At 36.6% G+C, this 15,809-nt stretch overlaps 1 protein-coding gene across 2 annotated transcripts in view; it reads left to right on the forward strand.

Moving 5' to 3' along the window:
- Positions 1-15,809, forward strand: part of Ten-a (Teneurin-a transmembrane protein) — a 258,111-nt gene that overhangs the window by 147,343 nt on the left and 94,959 nt on the right. For both annotated transcript variants that reach the window (XM_076116852.1, XM_076116853.1), the window contains exon 7: positions 4,948-5,044. In XM_076116852.1, the coding sequence (XP_075972967.1) occupies positions 4,948-5,044 (97 nt within the window). The remainder of the gene's footprint in view (positions 1-4,947; positions 5,045-15,809) is intronic.

Genomic DNA, 15,809 nt, shown 5'->3' on the forward strand with positions numbered 1-15,809 from the left:
TTTTATCTTGCTAACGCTATGATGGATTCAGTGGTATATACATTCATTTTGAAAAGAGCTGCAAACACCTGTTGAGCGTTAGTATATTTCAAGCAGTGTTTTAAAAAATCATTAGTTCGTTAGAGCACAAGTGGAGGTGAGGTCACAAGGAGAGTCCACCTCAAATCCAATCGAGTAAAGTGCGCGGTCTCTTGGCGTCTCCGCGGAGTTATTTAGCTGAAACGTTTCGGTTGTTGACAGCAGTTGCGGTATCGGCTATTGCAATATTGAGTGCCTCACTCGCACCCATTCAACTGTGTTAACACGTGCCGCATTATACTAACAAAAAACTGTTTAAAACAAAATCTAAGAATACTAAGTATACACTCAGATAGTTAAACAGAATTGTTGTTAGACTACCTCAGTGCTTTGTCGCTATTTGTTGGCTGTAAGTAAAGAGAAACAAAAGTTAAACTATAATGTGTTCTCACAAGTAACTAATGGATGGTAAGTTTCTGTAGGTACTTAAGCGGCCAATTCTTGAGGCCAGACTACTTTCTGAGTACACATTAGTGGGTGCCGGCGGGTGCTTTCTTGGCTAAATCTTAACTATCTACTTAAGTCAGTGTCAGGTTGAACTTGCGAACGAATTGAATAAGCCCCTCGCTCGCTCCTCCCTTCCCTTTATCTGCTTTCATTACATGAGCTTCACTCTGAAATTCGGTTCAATTACTCCGTAATTTGGTGAATTGACGTGGCATTTTGTCAGCTTCCTCGCGTGTTTTGTTTAGACCTAGTAATTTTCCTTCTTTAATGTTTATTCTTCGTCATTATAATTTAGTTTTTCAATCTAAGTTTGGTTTTTGATTTATACATTACAGCCATATAAATGCCCCTATAGTACTGATGGAATGGCTCTTTATTTAGTCTTATCTACGTCTTCTTGTTTCAAATATTATATTATCATATGCAAATCAGCAGTTGATAATGGGGTTGTGTTTAGGAGCTTTTTGTGCATGCTACATGTACTTATAAAGGAACATGCAAACAATTTAAAGGCTGAGTCCTTTCAATCATACATCTTAACTTTCTGTTGGGGTTTCAAGTTCCTAATCAAGATCTCTAGCTGTTATCAAAATAATAATTGAATGAATAAACCCATATTGCATATTTTTTAGTAAGTATAAGGTTTTTTGAAACTTGGTTTAATATTAAAATAGCAAACGGTTCATAAAGTTAGTTCTCATATACCTTCACCGTTCATGTCAGATTCGTTCAACTGTGGCAGTGTTGCAATATCGCGCCGTAAATGGTTTATTGCACGAATGTTGTCAATTTCAACGAAGGTTCACTTCCGCGAATTACTGACCAATGAAATGTCAGTGTGACGCGTCTCTCCCTCGCCGTAATAATATAGAACACGGCGGTGTCCTCGTAAAAATATGTTTAATGACGTCATAAAGATTCGATATGTTCGCGCGGCGTTGCGCTGAAAGCCTGCTCTCGCAAAAGTATACATTATATGTATCTATAAATCCGTGAGTGTTCCATTTATTACCTACCATGGCTTTATCGATACTAACGTTACTGTCACATTAAATATTTATTGTTTACCTACGTACTACTATTGTGTATTATTAGCCGTATGTTAAAGAGACCGCAGCTGACTGCGAAACTCGTACAACTTTCACAATTGGCAGTATTTGCCCAGTCACTTGTGTGTACTTAGTAGTTAGTTCATTATTCGTAAATAGAAATTGTTCGAACAAATCATAATATGAAGTTAGAATATAATAACTACAATAGAAGTTTCACAAAGGCAGATTTTCCCATTGAATTGTGTCGAAATTTCCCGCGCTCGTCGGCGCCCGGCCGCGGCGCGCTCTCCCCGCCGCCCGCAGCCCCGCCGCCCGCGCCGGTTCGTCTCCTCGATGCTATTAACCGCAAGTTTCGTTATTAGCGACTGTGTTGGAAAGTTATAAGGGAATCACCTTCATTTAAGTTGGGATTAAATTCTTACTGTGATTGAATAAGCGTGCGCCATTAGTTTTCATTTCAGATAGGCACTGAATGTTTGTAAGTATTTACCTATGCTGTAACTGGATATGACTCCATATGATTTTCGGATACACATGCAAAATACTTAAAAAGTCATTGGTTGACTTCAAACTAAGAAAATTTTAATATTATAAATGACAAATTCGTACAACATAAGCTAACTCATATTTTTATTTGGAAGAGATAGAAAAATAATTTACCAATTATACGTTTAATAGGCATATCATTCAGTTTAATTACCATAGAGTTATACTTAAAAAACAACAATCAACTAAAGTTAAATAAATACAAGAAAGTGACGTTAAACAATAAATTAGACACAAACTTTGTGAAAACTCGGTACAATCTTCAAAGGCCGTAAACGAGATCAAGTAATTTAAGCCGAAATAAGCAAAATTACACTGGCATTGTCGGCTTCTCAACAACGTTACGGTAAAGCGTTTCCACAAACGTTTCTTACAAATTAAATTTAATATTTTAACATCATCAAGGATAATATTTATATAGAAAGTTACGGTATTAGTCGAGTGCAGCCTTTTACATAATTTGTATGGAAATCCCGTAGTGGTCGCGGTAAAGCTGATGTCCTCCCCTGCCTTTGGTATTCAGGCCGCGAGCCGTGTAGGAAAATTAAGGTAGGCCGCAACGGACATGTGGACTTTGATTCCGTGCCGATTTTTGTATGTAAAAATAGCGGCCTCCTCATATCGTATTCATAAAGGTTCGCGGCACAAGACACTTTACCGAGAGGCATTTTGTAAGTTTTGCTATCGTCGTTTATATTCCACAATACCTATTCAGTACGTACCCTTTTTAATAAAATAAAATTGTAGCAAATAAATAATACAACTCGTGTAGTAAAGTCGGCAGCAAATTGAACACCTTTTTATTAAACAGAATTATGTAGAAACCTACATAAATTATTTGGTTAAATAATTTGCACTGAAATCGTATTACTACGCAAAATAGTCGTTCAAAGAAATAAAGACGTTTAGTACTAAATTGTTTTTACAACTGCATACATACATTTGTTTGTGCAGTGAACGAGTGTGAGTTAAAGTGAACACACCTAGTTGTATTAGTCGGTAGTGTCCATTAGGTTACAATGCAGCGACATTAATGGTTGGTGATTAATGAGTTGACTCGTTAGGTTTCTTGTTTGAACAATAATTACTTAGTGTGGAGCTGAATCAGTGTGGAAGTAACATTTTTGCCGCCCGTCGTCGTCGCCCGGAAGCACTTTCATTCCATCATAACTTTCCAAACTTATCTTAGTTAGAGGCGATCAATTTTCATTTTCCTCCGATTACGAAATTTCTTTAAGTAAGTAATACTGTTACGTTGTTATCAATTTGTGATCGGTACTTATCTGTTCTTATGTATAAAAAATCAATAATAAGCCGTAAACACAATAAAAATATCTTCACATGACTATTGAAACTAACAATAAATCAAAATCAAGCTTGTGTCAGATAATATAAAATCATTATGAACACAAAATTTGCATTTTTTTAGTTACCATCATAGAAAAAGTACACTAATAACAAAAATATTACAGACAAGTTCAAAGAGGGTCGTTCGAGTCTGTTTGGGTTACGGCATAAATTAATAATGAAACATCGCATCTCACGTAATGAATAACGGGGATCCGCCAGATTTGTTTTCATTTCTTCCGCTCAAGACATGTATTTACATATTATACAAACGGAAGACCTACGTAATACATTTGCAAGACGATAAACAGAACGGAATAAGGGAAGTTATAATTTACAGTATTTGGTGGCGAGTGGCGCGGGGCGGCACGCGTATCAGCGCATCACGTCATTCCCTCTCCCGCGAAGCATTTGTCTACAGTTTAACAACACTACCCCGATATTGACGTGATAAATTGTTTTGGTAACTCAAAACAATGTTCTTTTTAATATGCTTGGATAACTTACCCTTGAAAATCATAATAGGTACAGAAAAGTACATTTTGACGCTAGTGTCTTTATTATAATGAAAAGTTAATTTAAGATGACGAACTCTTCCAGGTCATTTTCTAAATTACTACAATACTCATTTTGAGATAAAGACAAAAAATAAAATCCTCTTTCCACAATTCAGGAAAGAATTTCTCTTTAGAAAATATGTGCTACTCACATAATCATCACTCAAGAAGCGGGATAACAAAGTAAATAATTCATTAGATTGCTGCGACAACATCGAGTATAATCAGAGCTGCTGACAAAAACGGTTTCCAATAAAATGTATGGTATCTTGTCGAGGCGTAGAAGCGGCGAGCGAACACGGTCTTCGATCTAACATCCATCATGCTCAGAGTCCGCAGTCGGCAGATTGATCGGCGGCGCCGGCCGCACGCCCATACCAGCGCAAATATAGCGCCGAGGAGCGGGAAACACTGAGACAAAAATGGTGAGAGCAAACAAATGCGCTGTCGATATCGTGACAGAAGGATTGATAGTTGAGCGCGCGCCCGCTCACGCTCCCACACTCGCCCTTTGTTCTACAAAAAACTTGCGAGCGTTAGTGGTCAGCAACAACTCACTACTCGCACTGAACTGCACTGAACACTGGAGATACTTCATCGAATACTTTGATACCGTTTCTGTTTAGCAGAGCAATATAAAAACATGTGTTTTTGACTGTAATTAGAATTCAAACATTCGTCCTTCTTAGGTTTGAACCTACTACACGCTAAGCAAGCGGTAATCATGGTGAGGTCGGCCTTAACAATTGCACCAAATAATAATTACAATAACCAAAAACACAAAATACAACAATTTATTTCTGTCCATAAGAAAACTATTTTCCGACCATCATCACTGTCACCGCCGATGGTGGACTAGTGGTGCTTTAAAAGTGAAGCGCTTGTGCATACAAATACGTGACAAGGCATGATTGTTTCAGAGTTCGTGATGTCGGAGGGGGGCGCCGGCGGCAACTACCCGGCCAGGTCGCCTATATCCAGCTCCACCACCGGACACTCCAGCTCCAGTCATCACAGGTACACAGCATATTCAACTCATTATACACGGAGTCACGAACCGAAATAGACAACCTTTACCAAATTGAAACACATAAAGACGTCTCGTGACATTTAGGGAGCCTAGAAATCGTTGCCGTCGCAATAATCTCAACGATATCTTCTCGAGCTAAAGAACGAAATGAATTAACAACAAAAAAAAATTTTGCTTTTGTCAATATCTATGTAATCTTTTGGAAATTATGTATTTGCTACCTACCTCATAAAAAACATAAAGCCACGTAATAAGCACTCGTGACAAAATTAATTCGATTACGTTCACAAGGTTATAACAGTCCATAAAAATGTTCAATACTTTGACAAAAGCTTTTACGTAATAAAGTCGCCGAATATGCACATAAAAGCCCACAAATTTAATAAAAGCATTTTTCGCTATAGAGTGCCCTATCCTGAAAACCTTTTATTAATGCACTTATATTCTAAAATTTTCCTTTGAGCCGCCCTCCAAAATTAATCTTAGCTCTCATCAAAAGGATCGAAAATACTCTGCATTCCTACCTCGTATTGAATGGAGGCGCGACAGACAACGCAACGAGACAATTTGACGTGTCAAATTCAATAAGAGCCAGTAGTGTGGTCTCTAATTAAATATAATCGCTGTAGCCCTTAAATTCTTTGAAAAGAGAATCTCGAAGCTAATAAAAAATTGATGGAACCGCCCGGTCGCCGGTCGCCGCCAGTAAAAGTGCTTGTGACGGTCCACATTAATTTAAACTTATCCGCGAGAAAATACTTTAAACTTTAGAATCGAGAATGTACTCTAATTTACATTTTTAATCGTAGTTCTGTTTACTTCGTTTTATTTAGCGCCAAGCTAGGGAAATTAGTGGCCAACTTAATCGTGGTAGATATTGCTTCTTCTAGGAAATTTTAGTAACGTCCCAACGTGATTTACTTATATTAACTTAAACGTTTACCTCCAGTTTAAAAATGGTGTTATAGTGCATTATGTACGGAGATATTTTATTATTACACGTGATTTCTGACGAGTACAATTTCCTTCATGTCTTTAGGCTTATAAGTAAAAAATAAAATCAGCATTACTCGGACAAAAAGCTAACTACGCCAAAACATATTTCTACTCATAATCGCATAGAACTTCTCCAACTCATACAATCAGCTGAACACATAGAGGAAATTAAATCCGAATGCAGACTAAATAGTAGTAATTCAGAAAGTGCATACGTTATGAGTTTTCATGTGCAAGTGGAGCGCGATCCTCCCCCGCGACATCACAATTTTATATAATTAACGTTCGGCGCACCTATGAACGTACTACGCAGCGAAATTAGGAAGACCGCTGAGTCTAGCAGCCGCGTTTCAGGCTCATGAGAGCGAGAGATCAGAGAAGGATTGTGACATCAGACAGGGACAAGAGAATAGCGGGAGGTAGCTTAACGCTCTTGGTTGGTTTGTTGTACGTTCTATAGGCAGCCGGACGTGTGGCATCGCCACACACCGCCACATAGCTTCCGGCGTTATCCGAATACATTAGCTACGATATACGTGCTCTGACTCACCGAATATTCGTTCGTTAAGTTCCTCCCGAGAGGTTTCTGATGCCCTGACCTGTTCCTCACCGCAATAACCTGTGGATAGCTACTGTTACGTAGTACTCTCTACTACTGTACTACTAATCCTAAACTCTGCTTATACATAAGAACATCATATTATTTGCCAAAATTTGATAAGGATAAACTAAGCAAATAAGGTATATAATGTCGACGATTGAGTCCAATCATAATGTCTCTAATGTGAGTTTTTCACAAATAGGTTCCAGAGTACTTTATTTGTTTCATCCCTAAACTTTTTTACACATAGCGTTTATACGTCAAAAAAGAACTTACAATAAATACAAAGCTTAGAAGATTTGCCGTATAGTATGTTGATCTTCGTTTCCAACAGTATAGCTATCGATTGACCTGAACACTATGTGATAAGATGAAAAAGTCTAGGAATAAGCCGGAAACTTTGGATATTGAATTGAAATGAGTTCGGCAAAATAGCTTAGGCGCTGAACCGACAGCCTGTTTACGAGAAAGGTAAAATTGTTACACAGGTTTTTTGAACGTTTTGTACAATCTTATTTTATTAGTCTGGCCACTATATTTAGGATAAGTTAAGTTGCATTTTATTATCACCTAAAACTTAGTCTCTATTTTGTAATTATCTGTTCTTATATGTAGATATCTAGAGTTTACAAAAAATCCTTAATTAGACAGAATTAATTTCATCATCTAGGTACTCTTGAGTATAACAGTACTCATTAACAGAATCAAATAATTTACATGTGTAAAATAGGTCATAACATTTGAACGCGTTTCCAGGACTCGTACAATGTAATTGCGACCTATAAACCAAACACTCAGCACCTCTACAACTGAAGTGACATTTCACACGTTTACGCTAAATTCAACGAGCTATTGGCGGCGCACACCGCAGTTTAAATAAAACAAATTCGACCGCACCGTCGTGATTCTGCGATGGAAATAAAAATCGTTTTATCCGTTGGTAGATATCCCACTTTCCTGGTCAACCGACACGTCAACCGTATGCAGTGAAGAGTAGAGGACCATGCCTCCCGCAACGCTCCACCGAGACACGGAAAATGCTTTAGTGAATCTATTTACCACCAAAACCACTCCATTTTTTGTTAAACGAAATGCTGAAATGCAATTTTATCTTCTAAAATTAGCATATTTAGTGACACTGTTACTTTTATATAAAACTTCGCAAACTATTTTTGATGTTTGTGTGTTCAGATTAGGCAAAGTAAATGAATATTTTATATACATGTTCAATTTTGGATTGGCAAGTCCTTCTGCAATCAGCACTATATGTAAACAGAGAAGAGCTTAGTTTTAATGTCTTTATTTCGCAAGCGAATTTCTTTGGATCATGATGAAACCATATTCCAGCATATCAAGACTAAAATGAACAAAATTATGCTGTACAAAATGCTATACACCACTTGCTATATAACAAGCAAAACGTTAACTATACTAACAAACATTCCTTCACGTTAGAGGAGAGTTTTACCACCGCTGGTTTTTAAATAATCAGCGTAATTTTAACAGAATATTTCATATATTTGGGACCAAGTTTTATACATTACCTTGCATTAATAAAATAAAGTTTATAGAAACTAATACTTAGTTATTTATGCTAAACAAGAGACGCTAGGAGCACTGATAAATTTTTCATACAAAATTTCGCGATATCTAGCCGGTTGTCGATACTAAATAGTTTGCGATACTCTTCCGGATTACTATGGATTTTCTAACGTAGCTCTAGTAGTATTGTAAATGTATGGTACTCGATAGAGTGACGCTACTATCGAGTGTAGACAATCGACCCTCTGATCCAACAGAGAAAGTAAATACAAAATGGCTGCAACAAATTATAAACATAAACCACCGAAACAGGCATCAAGCTTATAATTTTTTAATTTCCAGGTTACTGAAAATGACGTTGCTTCGCATAAATAAAGGAATAATTGATACGGTGCCTTAAATTTCGCCAGTAGAGCATGCAATGGTCTCATCATTAATATATTATAGGGGTACGATTCTGTCTGCGCACAATTTTGCTTATTCACGATACAAGCCAACCATTTCCGAACGCGTTAGCTTTTAAATTGAACCCTAAATAATATATAACCTATCCTTAAACACTCGATTTGTTGACTGCTTCCCATACTCACTTTTCCTTTTAGTTTTTCTCTTCTTCTCAGCCTTACCGTTACAATGAATTGATTTATAGAGTGCTTAAGTATGTCAAATATTTCATAAATAGCTTATATATAACTAGCTGACCCAGCAAACGTTGTTTTGCCATAAAAATTAAATAAAAAAACATTGTCCAGCGGACAAAATTGTGAATCTAAACCATTGTCAGATCCCTTGAACACACACAAAAAATTTCATCAAAATCGGTCCAGTCGTTTAAGAGAAGTTCAGTGACAAACACACTTACAGAAAAATTATATATATAAAGATAACCAGCTTGTGTTAAAATTGAAAGTACTCAAAATCAGGCCGTTTGATGTTATAAACTTCTAACACAATCTTTGAACTCTGAACACGGCATCTATTGCTTTCATTTGAAGTACACCCCATAATGGAGGGGTATGCGGCGATACATTGCATTACGTACATAATAGAAATTAGTCAGCGAAAGAGAAGCGGTAACTTTAATGGTTTGAGTATGAGATGCTACATTTATAAAACTCGATTGACGGTAAAGGGATACAGTGCCACTTGAAACAAAAAGCCCATTGTTGTTGCCAATAATTACTGCCTTGTGTAACTTTACAAGGGCAATCAACCGAAAATATATTTATTTCTATATTTCCTGTATGTATAAAAGGTATAATAAAAGCACCCTATGTTAAGCTATTAAAACAAGTTATATTAATTATGTATGTATTAGTATATTTATATTTTTAATTTGTAATTTGTTTATTGTATTTTCTATGGGCCTCAGTTGCCTGAAATAAAATAAATGAAATGAATGAATGAATGAAAACAATGAATTATTGCGGTAAAAAAATCCTATTCTGGAATGAAAATACTAATATTAATTTTATTGCCGCCAATATTTTAGTGTTCTGTACCAGTGAGCGATCTCGATATTCATTAGTTTTTCTTTATTTCTATTAGACATAAAAACGTAATGGTTTTAAGGCAACAATATCCAAAGTGCTTATCAATGATATTATTATGATCCCTCTCATAAAACAACTAGTTTAAAACAGCTGAGTCAGCGTATTCATTAGTCACTGACCTCACAGGAACAAGAGTCGGGGGCAATAAAATAACCCCTTTTACAATGTGTTAAGTGGAAACGAATCATATCCTATCATCAATCATCATTCCTCCCTCTACAAAACAGCCTCGATCAAATGGATTCCCACTGCTTGTTACTAATTTAATTAATTTATTAATAAGGTTTTTTCATTGTTTCCGACAATGTTTAAAAGGTACATCGGCAGCCCTGCGGTTAGGGTTGTCAGAGAATAATACGATTGTTAACTAAACACAGACACAACGTTCCTCATAAGCATAATTAAAACAACCAACTCGGCGGTGAAGGACGAATCATAGAGAAACCCGCATGCCGAAAATAAACTCCAAACTTCAGGGCAGCGATAGTTTAAGCCACCTGTCACTTCGGGCTTAAAGTACCGTCACCAGTGATATACGAAAGATAATGAATGTGATTCCTCCACAGCTGTTGAAAATTTACTATAGAACACTATTTGATTTATACATTGAGTGATCAAGTTTTCTATCAGTTACTAATAAAGGATTTATTTTTATTCAAACTCAACAGAGAAGGATTATTTCAATTTAACATTTCATTATAAATTACTGTATGCGATTCAAGGATATTTTACTAATAGACCTCTCGGAATTTACTCCTTAAACGCAATTTCGTTTTTGGGTTTGGGCTTTCGTTTTCCTCGTGAGGGGAACAAGTGGAGTGTGTTTACAAGACACATTGGAACTGTTCATTCGTTTCGCATCAACCCGTCACTTACTAAAGGGAAGCAAAAAATAAGACAAGTCGGGTGCGCCTCTGACGGCTGACCACATGCAGACATAGCGTCCCCCTCACCTCGCGCCTCTGCCCGCGGCCCGCGCTTGTACTAACTGACGTACCAGCTTCAAAGAAGCTCCATTAACCACCAACTTTAAGGGCTCAACGAAGATGCGAACGCGTTGTAATAAATAAAGCGGTTGAGACAGATAAATTATCTTTGACTTGCGCAAAGCTACCCTTGACAAATTATCTGTCATAAAAGCTAAAAACAAATTTGTTTCGAAATGGAAAACTTTGTAAATAACAACTCGAATTGTTTTGCAAATCTTTATAAATATGAGTTTGCAGGATTTTTTCGCATCAAAGTTACCAAAACGTATTTATTAGTTGAGCAACTCGTTTATTGATTCATTATCGCGAGGTAGAATAGTGAGCGCCTGAACAGTAAAGTGAAGTATATTTACATGGTGAAATCGGTAAGAGCGCGGGAGTTGATGTTGTTAAAGTTTTAATTGCTTTTATCACGGACCTCCGCTTTTAGAGGGTGAATATGCGTGAGTACCGTGTAGAGTTATCAAATTGAATCTTTTAACGGGCAATAAATTTATTACCTTGTGCCATTTAAAACTTAAATTCAGCCGAGGCTGTTACGTTCACAACACGTATGTGACGATAGTTTACATTTTCGGCGGTGAATTTTTAATATGATGATTTTAATTTATTTCATTAATTAACACGGCGTCCGTCAGAAGGAAAATGTGTCACGCCGTGCGTCGCCTGCACAAAACGTAAAAATTGTTTCACATTTTTCATTCCGTGCGTATTTTGCAGGTATTTTAAATCTTTACTGAAGTTGTAGAGGTACAAGCACAAAACAATGGTTTGTTAGCAAATATTGAAAAACAGATAGGTACTAATGAAGTTTGGTTGAAATCGCTGAATGATTGGAATCGGGAACAATATGTCATAATAATTGCAGGACACCCCATCTCTGGTGCGCATCGGTTGTCCCGCCATTGTCCTTTGCTATCCAATTAACATGAAACATGTCAAGCGTCGATGCAGACTGATGTTACGCTGTGTCACTAATTATCGTCCTTTTGTATAAATAATACATGCATGTCACACAACTTTCAATACACCTATTATTACAGGTAGAATGAACGAGGGGAAAATATTCTTTAAACATTTTTACCTTTGGTTTTTTATACAAGATATTTAATAACACAAAGTATTAACATTTGGTCTATTATCGAAAACAATATAACCACAGACCAATATACTGTATATTCCTAGAAATATGCAGTTTTTTTTATAATTAAAATTCTCCGTGCATGAGCATAACATCTTCATTACATTTATATAATTGAAGCTTATACAATACATACACAATACAAGCTTAAGCCCCTATTAAATTTAAATCCCTAGCAATATAAAATGCTCTCAGAAAAAATAATGATATGAGAATAATATCAAAAATGAGTCGTTAACGAGGTATCTCCGGAACAAATCATGCGTCCTCATTGAATCCTCTTACGCTAATCCCTCCTCCCTCCACATAAGCCGAGCAATAGAGATATGATACACGTTATTAATTAGATGTCGTTACGTCTTATGCCGTTTCATTGTTGGAAAAACCCATAACCTTAAGTGAGGTTCCCCCGATGACGGCGACGGGGCCCACTCACTCACTACACCCTATAACGCCCTCTAGGTTGTAGTTTCATATAACATACCAACATGCCGATAATAATAAGAAGTGAAAGGCTGATAAAAACTGGACAAAAATATTACAAAAACTTTGATCCCCACATCTATTATCTTCATAAAATGAGAAACGGATAATTCTCATAAATAATATCGTAGTTCCTACTAATGAAAATGAGGCAATAAAAATCGTCGCCATGGGCATCCCTCGAGATGTGGCACAGGTCCCATGGCAACACCCCGTGACCACGTGTACGGTGTCCAATATGGCGGCCACTTAGCGCGTCATAAAATCTGTACTTTGTACTGATACAGGCACCCTCCGAGCTCCGATGAAATATAATGGATTCACATCACCCGTCAAAATATGGAGGCCTGCCGTTATTAGAGGAGGGGTAACAGAAAATTGAATACCAAACACTCTATAATTCACTACATTTCCCAAGACTCTTGTTTATAAATTTATTCAACTACATTTTCCACAAGCTAGTAACCCAATTAAAGTAATATTATTAAAATACTCCTTATTAAATATCATAATACATAAAAACTGTTGAAATAACTTCAAACGAGAAAAAACCATCAATGCAATAAAAATAATGTTGCGAATAACGCCTTATTGAGTAATAAAAATATATTCCAAATATTTGCCTACTTTATGGCGAGGACAGAAATCGTTGATAAATGGGTAGTCCATTCTACCAACAGTTTTGTATTCAATTATTCGATTCCACTAAATTTACTTGCCAATTAGTTGTCAGCGAACAGTGGCTGCAATTACCCACGTTATTGCAACCAGACTGTGAATTAAATTTTATTTTAAAACCCCGATATCGGACCGGCAAGTCTACTGTTACGCGCCATTTCATGCGTAATTTGATATTCGGATGACAAATTAGTTGGCAAACGCCCGGTGCAGAGCGTTCGCTGAAATTACAGGGAACGGTGCGTCAATGAAGGGCGGCGGTATCCGCGTCCGCGTCCGCCGCCCGCCCGCAGCGCCGCGCCCGCCCCCGCCTGCGCCAGCCGCTGTCTACAGTTCCAGCCGACACCGGCAACTTGTCGACTCTAATTATAGTTTCCTTTTAACGCACTCCACTTTGATTCTACAGTTCTAAAGATTAGAGAAACATTGCTAATTTCTCGGTGTAACGCGCTCTTTTGGATGCAGATTACATTAGATTGGGTTTCTTTTGTAATTAGGAGGTACTATTCAAACATTTACTTTTAAAACGGATTATTTTATTTGCACGTTCCTGTGACTTAGACGTAATAAAGTATAATAAAGTATAACGCTAAATATAATTAATTAAATATAAACAATGTTTAGACATAAATTATTTCCACAACCTTAATCCAAATTCTCGTTCGCCCGACTGAGTTCAAGATACTTAATTGAGCGCAAGTCATTGTTGCAAACGCTTGAGTCATGCCTTACTTGACAGGTGCATTATCTAAGATCACTCACAGGTCATTAGATTAATTAATAGTTGCTTTAGTGAAATTTCAGAAATTCCCGGTTTTTACAACTTAGTCGTAACTCTTTAACATAGTTGAACAATAGAAGAGCATGTTCGAAATAAAACATTTCATTTAAAGATTTCCCAATATATAAAAAAAAGCACTTAAAGAAAGTTACTTAGTAGCCGTTTGCTTTGGAAGGATATTGCACGCATTAACAGTTCATATAATTTGGGTATAACAAAGACACTTAGAAACGACAAAAATATTAGGGCTAAAAACAAAAATGTAGAACAATGAGTAGCTTCCTCCCCCGAGCGAGCGACGGCGACGCGGGTAACGCGGGTAACGCGGGCGTCGCGGGCGGCGACGAGCGGTAATTGGACGGGCGTAATTACTGCTTGCTTGTAAAGCCATCATCTTATCATCTCCGAAAGGGTATTAGCGAAAAACACGACCTAGCGGGAGGGGTACACGACCGAGTGCGGCAACCAAGACAGCCGACGACTTAGATGGTTATTAATATCTTTAGAGGACTCGGGAAATAAGCGACGGCCTCTCAAAGGGTAGACGTCAAAACAAGGCAATTATGAGATAGGGTAATTAGGTTTATACATAATCTTTATGTTTTCAGGATTAGGTTCGCTCCAAATTTGTTGAAAGCGGATGAGCTAAAATTTCACGGTGAATATTATCAAAAGATTATGTCATTCCACTTTTCACATCATATTAGAATTTTGAAATGGAATTACCCACTAATTATAAGTCGGGCTCCTGTGCCCGACATAACAAACACGAATTTTAAGAAAATAAATAATCAAAAAGTAATAAAATACAGACTGTTTACAAAACTACACAAAATAAAATCGGCAACAAGTTAAAATTTCTGCCAAATCCTAAACCAACCGTAGTTTTCCTATCAAACATAACAAAAATATTTTTATTGCATTGTTTATTCGCAGTTTGTTCAAAATTTTGTTGTAAAACCGCTAACAAAGTGGTATAAGTCAACAAACCCGTTATCGAGGCATGAGGTACACCGAACTCGAAGTCAAGGGGTGAAGCTTCCCTCACGACACTCGCTTGATGACTTGCCTGCTTGACAGATTTCAATGTAATCAGTTTTTTGACAAATTGTCTTAATGCCTCCAACCCTTTACTGCTACGTTGCCAAGCAAGCAAAATATGAAACATAATTTAGTAGCAATATTTCTAATTGCTTGATCTTGACAAGTTATTAAAGATTGGTCGCTTTTATTTTTCGTACTTTATAAAAAGGTTTCCATTGCAATTTCCATTTTTAATTTAATTATAAATTTTGCAATGGGTGGGAGGTCAAAAACGTGTTTATTCTTTAACTTTTTTTAATATCAACAGTTTAAGTTGAGCAATTTTAGTAGTAAGTAAGTTGCTTATCAAAATATGGAGCTCCAAAGTCAGAAAAGTACGACTTACACAAAACTTAGGACATAAATACATAATTATAATGTGTTTATAATAATAAAAACGAAATTATTTGGAACAGAAAATGTATAGTCTATTATAAAGTATGTTGCGATTTAAAATAACTAAAAAATAATTGTCTGCTTATCTTTTACTCTATGTTTTAAGAATTTAAAAAATATTTGTAAATCTGTTTTAAAATTACGAGGCAATGTGTTGTTGAAAATTCAACTTGTAGTCTCTTTGTCACGCTTTGACTCACTTTCGTAGCACATAAAAAGCTCGGGTCGAAAGTACGCGCACATTTATGAAGGCTAAAAGAACAATTTTGTTAGGTGCCCGTTGGAAATTCGTTGACTTCAAAGGGCGTTTTAACAACGCTCTCTCTTTCATTTTATTGCCTTTGCAAAGTGTATCAAAAAATGTGACGGACTATGCATTAACAAAAATAAAAGTCAAATGCTAGTTGAAGTATCATTGTGGTTTGTTTCTAAGATATTTTCTTTTAATCCTTGTGATGCGCTTATGTTAAATACTTGATGTCAATTGGTGATTTTGTGTAAAAGACTGA

Source organism: Anticarsia gemmatalis, chromosome 7, assembly GCF_050436995.1.
Source record: "Anticarsia gemmatalis isolate Benzon Research Colony breed Stoneville strain chromosome 7, ilAntGemm2 primary, whole genome shotgun sequence".
Lineage (NCBI taxonomy): Eukaryota > Metazoa > Arthropoda > Insecta > Lepidoptera > Erebidae > Anticarsia > Anticarsia gemmatalis.